Source organism: Etheostoma spectabile, chromosome 9 (genome assembly GCF_008692095.1).
Source record: "Etheostoma spectabile isolate EspeVRDwgs_2016 chromosome 9, UIUC_Espe_1.0, whole genome shotgun sequence".
Lineage (NCBI taxonomy): Eukaryota > Metazoa > Chordata > Actinopteri > Perciformes > Percidae > Etheostoma > Etheostoma spectabile.
Window position 1 is genome coordinate 24129648 of NC_045741.1, and position 13041 is coordinate 24142688.

Consider the following 13041-nt stretch of genomic DNA (forward strand, 5'->3'; position numbering starts at 1 on the left):
GCAGATTAAGCGATTCTTTGTCAACTAATAAATTAATTGCTAGTTTATGAGAAAAAAAACACTTCTTTTATTCCAGCTTCTTCAATGTGATAGTTTCTAGTTTCTCTTCACTCCTCTGTGACATTAAACTGAATATCTTTGAGTTGTGGACAAAACAAGACATTTGAGGACTTCATTTTGGGCTTTTGGAAACAACGATCCACATTTTTCACTATTTTCTGACATTTTATAGACCAAATAATGGTTAATAGTTTTAATAATTTTGCATTGCAGATGCAGAGAGGAAGAGTTTATACACACTGTTTCTGGAGTCAGTGCAAGCACGCCTTTGTAGTCGGGAGGAGTCGCCCACAGACACAGTAACGGAACAGCAGGCCACCAGGAGGAGCCTCATAAAGATGCAGGCCATCATTGCACAGACCCTGGAGATCGAAGACGTCCACGATCCCTTGTTGGCCATCAACTTTGCCAGGTAAGCAGTTACCGCTACACTCACTTTACAAAGAACTCCTCAGACGGCCTGACTGACTTTTGTTCCACTCAGGAACAACCAATGAAACATATAAAAATGCTAGAATGTAAAAACAAAAAAACACTTATAATCCCCAGCTGTCATCCTTTCAAGAACAAAGCTTAGGGGCTCAATTTAGCCATCCTTATATAATGCCTTTTTTGTTGCAACTGCTGGTTTTTATAATCTAACAAATGGTACAAAGGGATTGCATGTATTCTTTTTGTCCCACGCTTGCGTTGGTAAATCCAAAGAGTTAGAAAATCTTAAGTAGCTCCGGTCTGTGTCTCCCCCTCAGGCTGTACTTGGAGCAGACTGACTTCCACGAGCGTTTCTCCGGAGGCGATTTCATCGTGGACCGCTCATCTCAGGCTGTCACCTGCCAAACGTTTGAGCTCACCCTGCGCTCCTGCCTCTACCCCCACATCGAGAGGAGGTACATCGAGTGCTGCGGGAACCTCATGAAGACACTGAAAAAAGACTACAAGTAAGCATCACTCATGGGGTTATATGACTGAGGACTTTCTTTTTTTTACCGCATGCAGAGCATTTGAGTTCCTTGATGTCTCCACAGGCTGCTGGAATACCTCCAAGCAATGAGGAACTACTTCCTGTTGGAAGCCGGAGACTCCATGTATGACTTTTACACAGCCATCTTTGACAAGGTGCAGGAGAAGGAGAGCTGGCAGCAGCCGTCTTTTCTCAACGTTCAGCTGCAGGAGGCAGTGGGACAGCGCTACCCGGAGGACAGCGGGAGGTACTACATGGATTTAGAATAGATAAATTAAATATTTATTGTCATTGTTTTCAATAATGAAACACAATTTAGCAGCTGTCAAAATGACAATATAAATAACAAATATGAAATAGGGAAATGTAAATGGTAAAATGTAACAATAATAAAGATAAATAACATTATGAGGGCAGTTCACTATATACTTATGGGGTAACTGCACATTCAGTTCTTGGGTTTATTGCACATTAGCCTAGGGAGGAGATGGAGAGGAAGAGGGTTTGTACATTTTATTGCTTGTGGGGAAAAAAACGTTCTCAGATTTATTTATCTATCACAAAAAAATCAGATTGAAGGTGTATTAGGACAATTAGGAGGATCACTCCATTTAAAAAAAATATATATAAGTCCAAATTTTCCAGCATCATTTCCTATTTTATAGGTTGTCAGTCTTCTTGGAGACCATCGACCCTGCCAGGAAAAAACATCCTGTGAATAATCTGGAAGTGCTCACCCTGGGTTACAAGGTAACAAACGTAAATGTATTCGCTCACATTTTGTCCATGCTTTTTTTTTCAAACTGCCACTAAGGCTACTCATTTTACTCTCCACAGGTTCCCTGGCCGGTCGACATTGTCATCAGCTCTGAATGTCAGAAGATCTACAACCAAGTGTTTCTCCTCCTGCTGCAGATCAAATGGGCCAAATACAGTTTGGACACACTTCGGTTCAGTGGTATGAGTTATGGTTGTGGCACTTTAAAATCCTACATTCTCCAAAAATAGCGCTCCATTAGTTGAGATATGCATGAAAACAACTTGGTTATGTGTAAATATCTTCAGGCTACGGAGCATCCCCCCAGTTTATTTTCAGTGTCAATTCTAATATGTGCAATGTGTTTGTTCTTGGTAGATTTCACAGACATCACTAAGAAACTGGAGGGAGCACTGGCTGAGGAAGTAAAGGTCAAAGACCCTATAAATCAGCAGATTCACAGAATGTGCCTGCTCCGGGTCAAACTGATGCACTTTGTCAACAGCCTTCACAACTACATCATGACCAGGGTGAGTCCCGGAGCCCACCGTTTGACAGCAGACGTTTCATCTTGTCACAGGAGCCACAGGGGTCACTAATACCAATTAATGATCCACTATACCAGAACCACCAAACCAACCAAAGACCCTAAATGGAATTTGATTCCATTTTATTACTTACACGTGCGTTTTCCTTCTGTGAAATGTTAAAATATCTTCCATGGAAAAAGGCTTATCACATATTGTTGAGCATATCAGTATTTTTCAAATCAAAATAACAATAACAATTTTATATGACCAGTATATATATATACCAGTATAGCACTGCTGTCCATGTGGTTTCAAATCTTTTCTCCCATTATTGACAAATAATTTAACTAGGGCTGCCAATTGATTATAATATTTAATTGCGATTAATCGCATGATTGTCTATTGTCAACTTGCAATTATTCACAAATGACTCACACAATTTTTATCTGTTCTAAATGTAGGCTACTTTAAAAGGAATATTAAAAAAAAAAAAATGTAATGCTCAAGTGGTGCTCATTGTGCAGGTGTGGCATGCTGCACGTAAAAGAATAGAGACTATTTTAAAAAGTCATATTGGTGTTGCATTCAATGACAGCAGGATTGTACTCCATATGATTAAAAACACTAGTATGGTACTTCAGGTTGAAATGTAATCATTTGCAGACAACCTTAAATGCGCCTGCATTCTATCTCCGCAGATTCTGCACAGCACAGGACTGGAGTTTCAGCACCAAGTACAGGAAGCAAAGGACCTGGACCAGCTGATCAAGATCCATTACAGATATTTGGCAACCATTCACGACCGCTGCCTCCTGAGGGAGAAGGTAAACAGCACGCACCGGGGATAGGTTTAACTGCAGTTATTGTCCTGCCCTGTCCTGATTGAGGCGGCTGGGCTGGGCGAGCTTTCTACGTGAATTTATGACACTTGACTGTTGTCCAATGTTGTTTTCAAAGGTCAGTTTTGTGAAAGAGGCAATAATGAAGGTTCTCAATCTAGTCCTCATCTTCTCTGACCGGTGGCAAGCTGGATTTGGAGCCTGGAAGTAAGAGCTTTTAATATAAACTCTAGGCTATATTATAATTGGGGTCAAATTGTTTAAAGATTACAAGATAGCCACATACTAATAAGTCTCAGAAGTACGAACCACCAAACCCAAAATCGGTGCTGCTGTATCATTATTGACAGCCCTGGTTGTGTCTAAAAATTGGGTTTTATGTTTTACGTTCAGGATCGAGTCCATTGATAAAATGGAATCCGATTTCAAGAACTGTCACATGTTCCTTGTGACGATACTCAACAAGGCTGTGTGTCGGGGCTCCTTCCCTCATTGTAAGTAAAACAACAATCCAGGTCTCTGTTTACCAAAAAACTAACATTGTATATTGATTATCTGATAGGATTATTTAACATGAAATAATCATGTGTTTTTGTTGCTGCTTTTCCTCCTGGTACAGTGGAGTCTCTCGCCCTCTCCCTGATGGCAGGCTTTGAGCAGTGCTGAGGACCCATGCTGTCCACGCTGTCCACGCTGTCCACGCTGTCCACGCTGTCCATGCTGTCTGTTCTGATGCGGTGGACTGAACTCCACTGTTTGCTTCTCTGTTCAGCTGCTGTCTGTTCTCTGACTGCTGTCATTGTTTATGATGATGTGCAACATGATGCATGATGTCATTATCTGCTCCGACTGCTGGAGATGGACTCGGACTCTGAGATGTTGGAAGATTATCTGTGTCTCTTAAGGACCCCAGTCAAACAAGCTACTTGTGAACATACATTACAAAAGTGTAACTTTTTGTATGAAGGTGTTTTTTTAAGAGTTGTTATGTTGATTTGTTAATAATGTGTATATACAAAGCACAATAAATCTTGAACAAAGATGTAGGTTTATGCCATGTTGTAATTCAACATAGAGTAACATTGCTTTACTATAACATTTCTTTTATGGTATGGACACTAATCAGCTAATTCATGGTTTACACAGTTAAGCAAAATAACTGCAGATTGTTGCACAAGTTTGACATTCTTTAATGCTCTGACATTTAGCCCTTGGTTTATAAATGATATCCCAAGACACTGCAGTTGATGTCCATACAAGACAGTCCTTGTAAGGAAAGAGTCGACACAACTGAATAGGTATGTTAAAGGTCATGGGAATGTCACGACAGTGTGGGTGAGAACGATTTTTTAGAATGATATCTCAATTGATTTGCATTATCTATAATTTAACATGCACACTGCATATCTATGGTCATTTGAAAGTATTGTTTAGTAAGGTACAGTAGGTAATGGAAACTAAATTACAGCAGTATTGACCTCAGTTATTTCCAGCCAATGTGCAAATTGTGATCATTAACAATGAAAAAGGCCCACTGTTTATGATGCATCATGTATGACTGTGGCAGCCACCACTGCCAGATAGCTCTGAAGTAAAGCCTTTAAAAAAAATGAAATGTCTTGGCATTATTTCAGTTGGTTCCATTAACTAAAACCGTGTAGTTGCTTTACATTTGCTATAAAACTAAATAATACAAAGTGAAAACTTGGTAAGCCCAATTGACATTGCATCCGTATGCGAAAAATACTTTTAGTGACCATAGAATCTACCTACTGCTAATAAAGACCTAACGATCACTAGTAGTAGCTAGAAATGCCAGCATTGGAAGTAGAGGGAGACTTATTCCGCGTGCGCAAAGCAGCCAATAGGACCTGTGATTGGCCAAAGTCTCCCATCATGATCATCACCATCAGATTTATGAAGCCTGAACACAAAGCCAAGAGATGCAGAAGTCTAGTTTTCTCTCTGACCACTTATAGGAGAATATTATGGAATTTTTGCTCAACGACACCAAAGAAAGTGTCTAACAACTTTCGTATCATAACCTACAATTACATTAGCAGCTATACCTTGCAGTGTGGACACCAAACAAATGCTATTTTGAATGGAGGTTTATATATATATATATATATATCTCCACTACACTACCGGTCAAATATATATATATATATACACACTACCGGTCCAAAGTTTGGGGTCACTTAGAAATTTCCATACCACTCCATTATAGACAGAATACCAGCTGATCTGAGTGGGGGGGCTGATCTTTAATGCAATATCTACATTACCCATTATCACCAACCATTCATTCAATCATCTAAAGGCACATTATGTTTACTAATCTGATATCATTTTAAAAAACTAACTAGAAAAACACTGGCAAACCTATTTGCAATTATGTCAGCACATAATGTAATCTGATTACTGCCCTGGTTAAAAAAACGATGCAACTGATCTCAGCTGGTATTCTGTCTATAATGGAGTGCAATGGAAATTTCTAAGTGACCCCAAACTTTGGACGGTAGTGTATGTGTATATATATATATATATATATATATATGTATGTGTATATATATATATGTATATATATATATATATATATATATATATATATATATATATATATATATATATATATATATATATATATATATATATATATATATATATATGTATGTGGGGAGTGTGTTCCGTCCCTAATCCCACTCCATGCCCCCGGGCAGCTCCGTCCTGTCCCTTCCTCTGACTCTACCTTCCGTGCCTGCCCTAGTGGATGAGGCCAGCACCGCAGCTCGGAGCAGAGTTTCCTGTTGAGTTTCCCTGTTTGAGGGACAGGAACTCCCTGCTCGGCTTCCCTCCCCCGCCCATGATAACACCGACCGAGGAAAGATTCCTCTGGCCGACGAGAGAGAAAAAATAAAAGTCGGATAGACGACTTCCATACCTGGACTTTCTCAGTCGCCAGGTGGATCAACAGTCCGGGTTAATGGCTCTCTAGTCGGACTCCTAACCGCACTAGTATTCCTTGCTAACCAACAACTCCGGGTGAGTAGAAACGACAGCTCGCGAAGTTGGTTTCGGAGTGTGTATTTCCAGCTATGTTAACCAACCCACGGTGGAAACATGTTAGCGGCATAGCTTCGGGTATGGCCTGTGTTAGAGCTGTGCTTTAAAAACTTATTTCAAATGGACTTCAGAGTTGTTCGCGTGAGGGTGTTAACAGCTTGTTGCAAAGCAAAGCAAAGCAAAGCCATTTTCCTGGCTCACAGGCCCGAGCTGTGACTAATCTCAGGCCGCGGCACGGACCGGGGACATGGCCACTGCCACAGTTACATGTCGGAGGCAGGACTTCCAGGACTTATTCGCATAAAAAGCTCACTTTTAACAAAGATTTTCTCGCACTGAACTTCATTTTAGAATAACTTGTCACTGCGTGTGAGTTGGAGCAGAGCGTTAATGGGTCCTTCAGGTGTGATAGTGGCAGTAAGATAGTTGCTGTTAAAAAAAAGTCAAAGTTATACACCAATAATTGAGCTAACTGTCAGCAAGTTAAAATGAACGAGTCATTATCTCTTTATTCTCCTCCATCTTTCTGTTTTTTCCTTTGGGAATTAGCCTACTGAAATAGCACAGCTGTGTTCAGGAACCAGACTGGATTCCACACCCTCCTGATGTTGCATTCGCTGTCCAGCAAGTCATTGTAAATACCAGTTCAGTCAGCCTTTTTAACAATTGAACATTCTTTCTTCACGTGGGGAAATATCTCATTTGTCATATTTTTGAACAAGACTATATTGTCACTTTAGATTAAGTTGTGGCAACTGCTGTGGCAACTTTCAAACCAACCCTGGAAAGTGTGGTCCTGTAATGAGATGATGACTTTATTTGCTGTTACACTGTTTGTAGTAGACCCTTATCAGTGCTCTGAGGACAGAAAGAAAGGAAGGAAGGAAGGAAGGAAGGAAGGAATGAGGGAGGATGGTGATATGTGGTAATACTGCAGGCCAAACCACATCTATTGACATTTTGGTGTAGTGGTGTGTTTTTTTTCTTCAGTGATGCTGTAAAGCTAATTTAGAAGAACCCACTTTAGGTGACCTACTGTATTCTGTATTCTTTATAAAGCCACTGAAACTAAATAGGTGGTTTCCATTTCCCACTCTATCTGTCTCTGATCACTTATTAAAGTTTTGAGAGAATGTAGACGTCTTAAAGCTCCTCTGAAGGCTAAAATACATGACTGTTATTAATTTATACATGACTGTTATTAATTTAGCAAAATGCTGTTGGGTTGAAGATGGTACTGTGTTTATATTAGACTTTTTGGTGAGCACCATGCACCACTGAGCATTCAGGAAGTGTTGTAAGATGGCGTGAACACAAACATTTTGGAGAAGTATTGCCTGTTGTTTGCACTGACTTTAATGGTAAAACTGAGATCCAGATTCAGTTTGCATTGATAGAAGGAAACTGGGGTGATAGCCCGCGAAGTGGTTTCACACCTCAAGCTAAAGAAATAATTACAACTTCCTCCATGGTGGCACTGTGTGATAGCAGAAGCTGACACATGGATGGCTGGTGGTTTGCCATCTTTTAAGGAAATGCCTGCAGAGCATATGATTATGCATCTGTTTTATCACTTCAGCGAAAGACGGGGGCTTCAGATGTGAAAGGGTGGCAGTATAAGCGTCTGGTATAGCTTCATCAGACAGGACACAATTGCATTTGAACATTTCTGCTGCTGTTCAGTGGCTATCTTAAAAGGGTACCCAGCCGTGCATTTAGTTTGAGATTTATCAGCGGAGGTTTTGAGTTATCTTTCTATAACTTGTCTGCTGCCACTCCGTGACAGTAGAGGTGACAAAATTGTATCTGTGGTTCTTACAGCGTAGATAAACTATTTCGCTAACACAACAGCAGTGATTGCCAACAGGGGGCACGTGTCTTCTGTTGCCAGGGGTACATGGAAAGATTGTGGCCAACTACTGTACCGTAATTTAAAAGTTTAAAATGATGATTTGATTGGAAGAATATATCCACATAATAACATGAAGACAACTCTAACACCTGAACACTACATGTTGCCGTTATGTAAGAGAATAGTTTAAACAGGTAGCTAAAAGGCATGAATAAACGGTAGAAATAAATAGCTAAAAGTTCAAATAATTAATAAGTACTGGATTACCAGTTTAAATAGTTATCTAAAAGTAACATGAGTGGATATTTGGTCAAATATTCAGCCTCCTTCTAAAATAGTAGAAGCCTAGAAGGCTTGTAGTAGGATTGCTGACCAAACCAACCTTAACATTGATGGTAAAACTGTATACATTTTTTTTGTGACAATATTCACTTTTATATAATAGTGTTTTTGTATTTGGAGCACTTTGGGAACCGATGAAGGGGTACGTGAGTTCATCTGACAGGGCTGTAGGGGGACATCAGACCAAAATGGTTGGGAATCACTGTTTTTTTTATTATTAACAATTTTTTTGACGAAATACAAAACATACAACTTGCAACATGAACAAATCTCTCTCTCTCTCTCTCTCTCTCTCTCTCTTTTTCTCTCTCTCTCTCTCTATATATATATATATATATCTATCTATATATATCTCTATCCAGCCATCTCACAAACCCACTCCTGGACTGATGGTACTCCTTTGTTTTTCCACCCTATTAATGGCTATGTCTGGCTATTAATGAACTAGTCTGACTCTGGACCAGGGGAACCAGAACAATGTCCTGGTCTAGTAGACTAGTGACTCCACAACTGTGATGCCTGGTGCACCCCCACAGCCCTGTCAGATGAACTCAAGTAGGCCTGTGTGTTCATTTGAATTGATTTGAAAAGGTGGTTGTTATTTAACACTATTTCATTAATATAAGTATCTATTGTTACAGTATTTAAAAAAAAAAAAAAAAAGAAGATTAGTTGAGTCAAGTTTGCATTCATTTGTTGACCACTTGCCGGGGGGGGGGGGGTGTCAGGTGGTCAGGTCTGTTCAAACAACAACCCCCTCCCAGCCCCGCGCCCTGTTGGCTAATGTTTTACACATGAAACGGAACTGACGCTTTGCTGCAACACAAACAAATATATTTATTCACCTGTAATTACCCACAATGAGGCATATTTTCAGCTGGGATTGAGCTGTATTTTTTGAGGAACTAAAGGGCTCTTAACATCAACAGCAGGTCTTCAATATGGTTCTTCATAGGGAAGGGAACGTTAGCCATGGCGGGCCGCCACTACAAAATCAACAGAGAGGACACACTAATTCTGCTGAACTACTCAGCCACAGCTGCTTAGATTAATCGATAAGTGGTGGAATATTAAATTAATGGCCACCTTTTTTTATAATTGATTATTTGGTTTGGTTGATGTTTTATTAAAAAAGTTAAAAAGAATTACTTCATGTCCTATGGTCCTGTGATAAGGTCCAGGAATTTTGAACCAGGTTACGTGATAACCTCTGTCAGATTTCAGGGATCCAGGTTCCATCCAGCCCGGGATCACTGGTTCTGGGAGATGGGATCAGCACATAAGAAGCTGGGTCCAGACTAGTTTAATGAGAGCCAGGCAGATTCTTTAAGAGGATGGAGGAATGAAGGGCTGCCGTCAATCCAGGAGTGGGCTTTTGAGATGGCTCGGGTGGCGACGTTTGAAAAAATATGTAAATGGTTTTAAAATTTATAAATCAGATGTCTACAGTAGAAAATGGGGAAAGTCCCTGAGCTCTGTGGAGGGCTCCTTTGTGCTGGGGGGGAGACCTGTATGATGGGTTTATGGTGTGGTCATTTATACATATGTGTTTATTTGGTTCATAGTCTGTTTTGTTGAATGGTCTTGAACATTGCATGCCATCTTTTCTTGATATTTGAATGAATTGTAGCTATTATAAACATGCAATAATTCCTTTTACCTAACTATTTCAACCATACTAAGGTAAGTGAACCTCTCTGCTCACTCGTTTACTAGTTTGGGGAATATAAATGTGTGGATATGGTTATTCAGTCATGTTATAACATTAGCCAGGCTCCAGTCTTTCTATGTACTGTACCTCCTGGGGGACCCCGGGTCTAGAGAACCCACAGACCTACTGCACTGTTTTCATAGGGACTATTTCTGGTATGTATTCTCCCCTGTTTGTTTCTCTGGTTTTAGTTAGTTCTTCTTGTTTATGTCTTGATCAATGTTATTTTAGCTTCCTTTCTTTGTGTGATTTCAAAATGAGCTAAGAAGCTTAAGTGGTATTATTATTATTATTATTATTACTGCTGCGTGGGAGGGCCCTGAGTTTGCCCTCTGCTTGGCACACCCAGGTTACCTGCTTTAAGCTCCTTACTGTGTAATTCTGGAGGGAACACTCACAAACACTGGTGTACAACTTCACCTGTGGCCGTACAGGCCAACCTGCGAATTAACACTTTAAGACACATGCCTTTTGTAATTGGTCCCTTGTCTGTTTCTTATAAGAGGAGAGAGCTCCGCAGTCTGAACAGGAACTGTGCACTAAAGCAAAAGCCACCAAGGTTCCTTTTTTAAATAATTAAAATGGTTGTCTGCCAAAGCTACTGTGGGCTAAATCATTTTTTTTCCTTTCTCTCCATATTTTCGATTAGTCAGTGTCTAAGTACAAAAATGTATTTTTTTAAATGCAGATCTGTGTGTTTATGCTTTTTATTGGTTACTTTCAGTTTCTCGGACATCAGTTCGGTGTCAGTCGTTCCCTGCGTTGAAGAGGCCGTGCATCACATGTTCTCATCGTCTGCCATTCATACTTCCCTGTTTTGTCGTCTGATCCGCAGTATGTTACACTGCTTACTTGACTGTTTGCAGTTCAGTTTGACAAACTAAAAAAAGACATGTGGCTTCATCATTAATGAGATTCTGGAAACTGCTTTACATATATGGCGCTACCCATCTAACTTCCTTCCCTTTTTGAAAAGCTGTATTTTGCAACTAACCGCACGTTTTTACACTCCTTAGAGTTAAATAACTTTGTATTTCAGACTCTATTAATGTTCACTTATTCATAACTTGTGACCAGGGTGCGATTTGTGAAAAAAATCAGTTCACTGCACAACAAAACAAACATGCAATAATTTAATCCCCCTTTCAATACCATGGATATAGAGCCACTCAACCAGCCATGCCAACACAAAATACTTTCACTCAGGAAATGCTAACCCTAACCTTTGTTTATAAGAGCGTTTTAATCCAAACCACAATCTTTTCCCTAACCTTAACTAGTTGTCAATAGTGCCTAAACTAAACTGTTGTCGCTGCATGACGCTCACTTTTCCTCGAGTTTCATGACTCCATTACCCCGGCCCCTGAAGGACCGTCACCTGGGGGTGCCTGTACCCGGCTTGCAGTCACCTATTGGCGGTTAAACACACCTAGCAACCGCCACTCAGATTTTATTGTTCTATCGCATCGTTCATATTACAGCACTCTGCTTAGTTTTAAATACTTCTATTTTAGATATATGATAAATGGTCTGTTGATGAAGTACCACTGATCACTTTGGGGGCATTTTGTTGGGATAAAAACAATACAGCAGGGACATATAGACCAGAAAGGGGGAAATCCCACGCATCTTCACCCCCCTCACATCCATAGTGAGTGAACAGTAGGAACTAAAGAGCTGCAATTCCAATTCCTGTACTTTTCACCCGGCACCAACGTGACCATCCTCAAACACTTTCAAACCTTAAAGGTTAGCCCCTGAAGCTCAGTCACTGCTTCATTTTAAAGGTCGAGTGACAGAGCACAAACAATAGAAAATGTGTTACAGTCCAAACTGATGAACGGACTTGCTCACACATTTATGATGTGACAAATCCCTTTGTCAAGGCTGTGCCTGTGATGCAGCGTGTCAGAGCCGTAGCGTGTGAATTGAAGTGAACTCAAACTACTACTTTAGTGTACAAACTAGACCCTATAGTGCTTTAAAACTAATTAAATTGTGTTTATATTAGTTGTACTTTACCAAAAATATATAGTAATGACGTCTTCTTTTCTGGAAGTGCCCTTTGGATAGTTGAAAAATTAACAAATTTGACCATACAATATTTTCAAATGTATTTTGGCTTGTGACAAAACTTTATGTATGCAAGGAAGTCTAAAGCTACCATAACCTCCACCCAACCAACCAACTAGCATGTTTTGTGTACGTCTCATTTCTGTGACCAAAGATCTTTGTAATGTGATGCTGTCGACGGTGGCCACGTGCTTTGTAGAAATCTTTGTGGAGAGAGTGCATGCCTGTGCTTGCATTAGCCACTCAGGCTCTCCTGTGTGCTATCCACAACGCCTGCATGTGCCAATGTGTGCAATGTTAGCCCCTTCAAGTCCTTTGAATTATATGGACTTTCAGACAACATATTTGTTCCCTGCTGGTCCTTTTTGGAATGCGCCTTGGTCGACGCGCTTAAACATCACTCAGAATCCACTGGTTTCTTCAGTATGTCACAGTAATTTCCCTTCATCATTTAGACCTTGTATTAATTCATTTTTCTTGTTTTCTACAAGCAATAATAAACTGTCCCAATGGCATACAAGGATAGACAGCAGAGCAAAAAATATATAAAGGATGTAATATAAAAGAACAACCTTATAATCACTTAACGTAACTGGGTGGTACAGCGGTTAAACCAGGCTACAAAGCAAAGAACAAAAACTGAATGTCAGCTCTTATACACCAGCTGATAAAATGACTGCCTCAACCAGCTGAATGCCAAAAAGCTGTGATGATACGCAACGTAACAAGATTAATTAACACAACTTGCTAGCTTATAATGAGTCTAGTTCACTCTCAATATCAATGCATTATACACAATTCATCAAAATAAAAGTATCGAAATCCTAATCTTGGCTCCAGCATGGACCCC

At 40.0% G+C, this 13041-nt stretch overlaps 2 protein-coding genes across 3 annotated transcripts in view; both read left to right on the top strand.

Annotated features, from left to right (window-relative positions):
• tubgcp5 (tubulin gamma complex component 5) overlaps positions 1-4191 on the top strand; it is a 10806-nt gene extending 6615 nt beyond the window's left edge. Inside the window, exons 14-24 of the mRNA XM_032526713.1 lie at positions 274-472; positions 810-998; positions 1086-1268; positions 1687-1771; positions 1859-1979; positions 2157-2308; positions 3007-3132; positions 3266-3354; positions 3541-3641; positions 3767-3816; positions 3853-4191. Of these exons, the coding sequence (XP_032382604.1) occupies positions 274-472; positions 810-998; positions 1086-1268; positions 1687-1771; positions 1859-1979; positions 2157-2308; positions 3007-3132; positions 3266-3354; positions 3541-3641; positions 3767-3813 (1292 nt within the window). The 3' untranslated portion in view covers positions 3814-3816; positions 3853-4191. The remainder of the gene's footprint in view (positions 1-273; positions 473-809; positions 999-1085; positions 1269-1686; positions 1772-1858; positions 1980-2156; positions 2309-3006; positions 3133-3265; positions 3355-3540; positions 3642-3766; positions 3817-3852) is intronic.
• Positions 4192-5896: 1705 nt separating this feature from the next.
• Positions 5897-13041, top strand: part of cyfip1 (cytoplasmic FMR1 interacting protein 1) — a 38718-nt gene continuing 31573 nt past the window's right edge. For both annotated transcript variants that reach the window (XM_032526697.1, XM_032526698.1), the window contains exon 1: positions 5897-6192. The gene's annotated coding sequence lies outside the window, so the exon portion shown is untranslated. The remainder of the gene's footprint in view (positions 6193-13041) is intronic.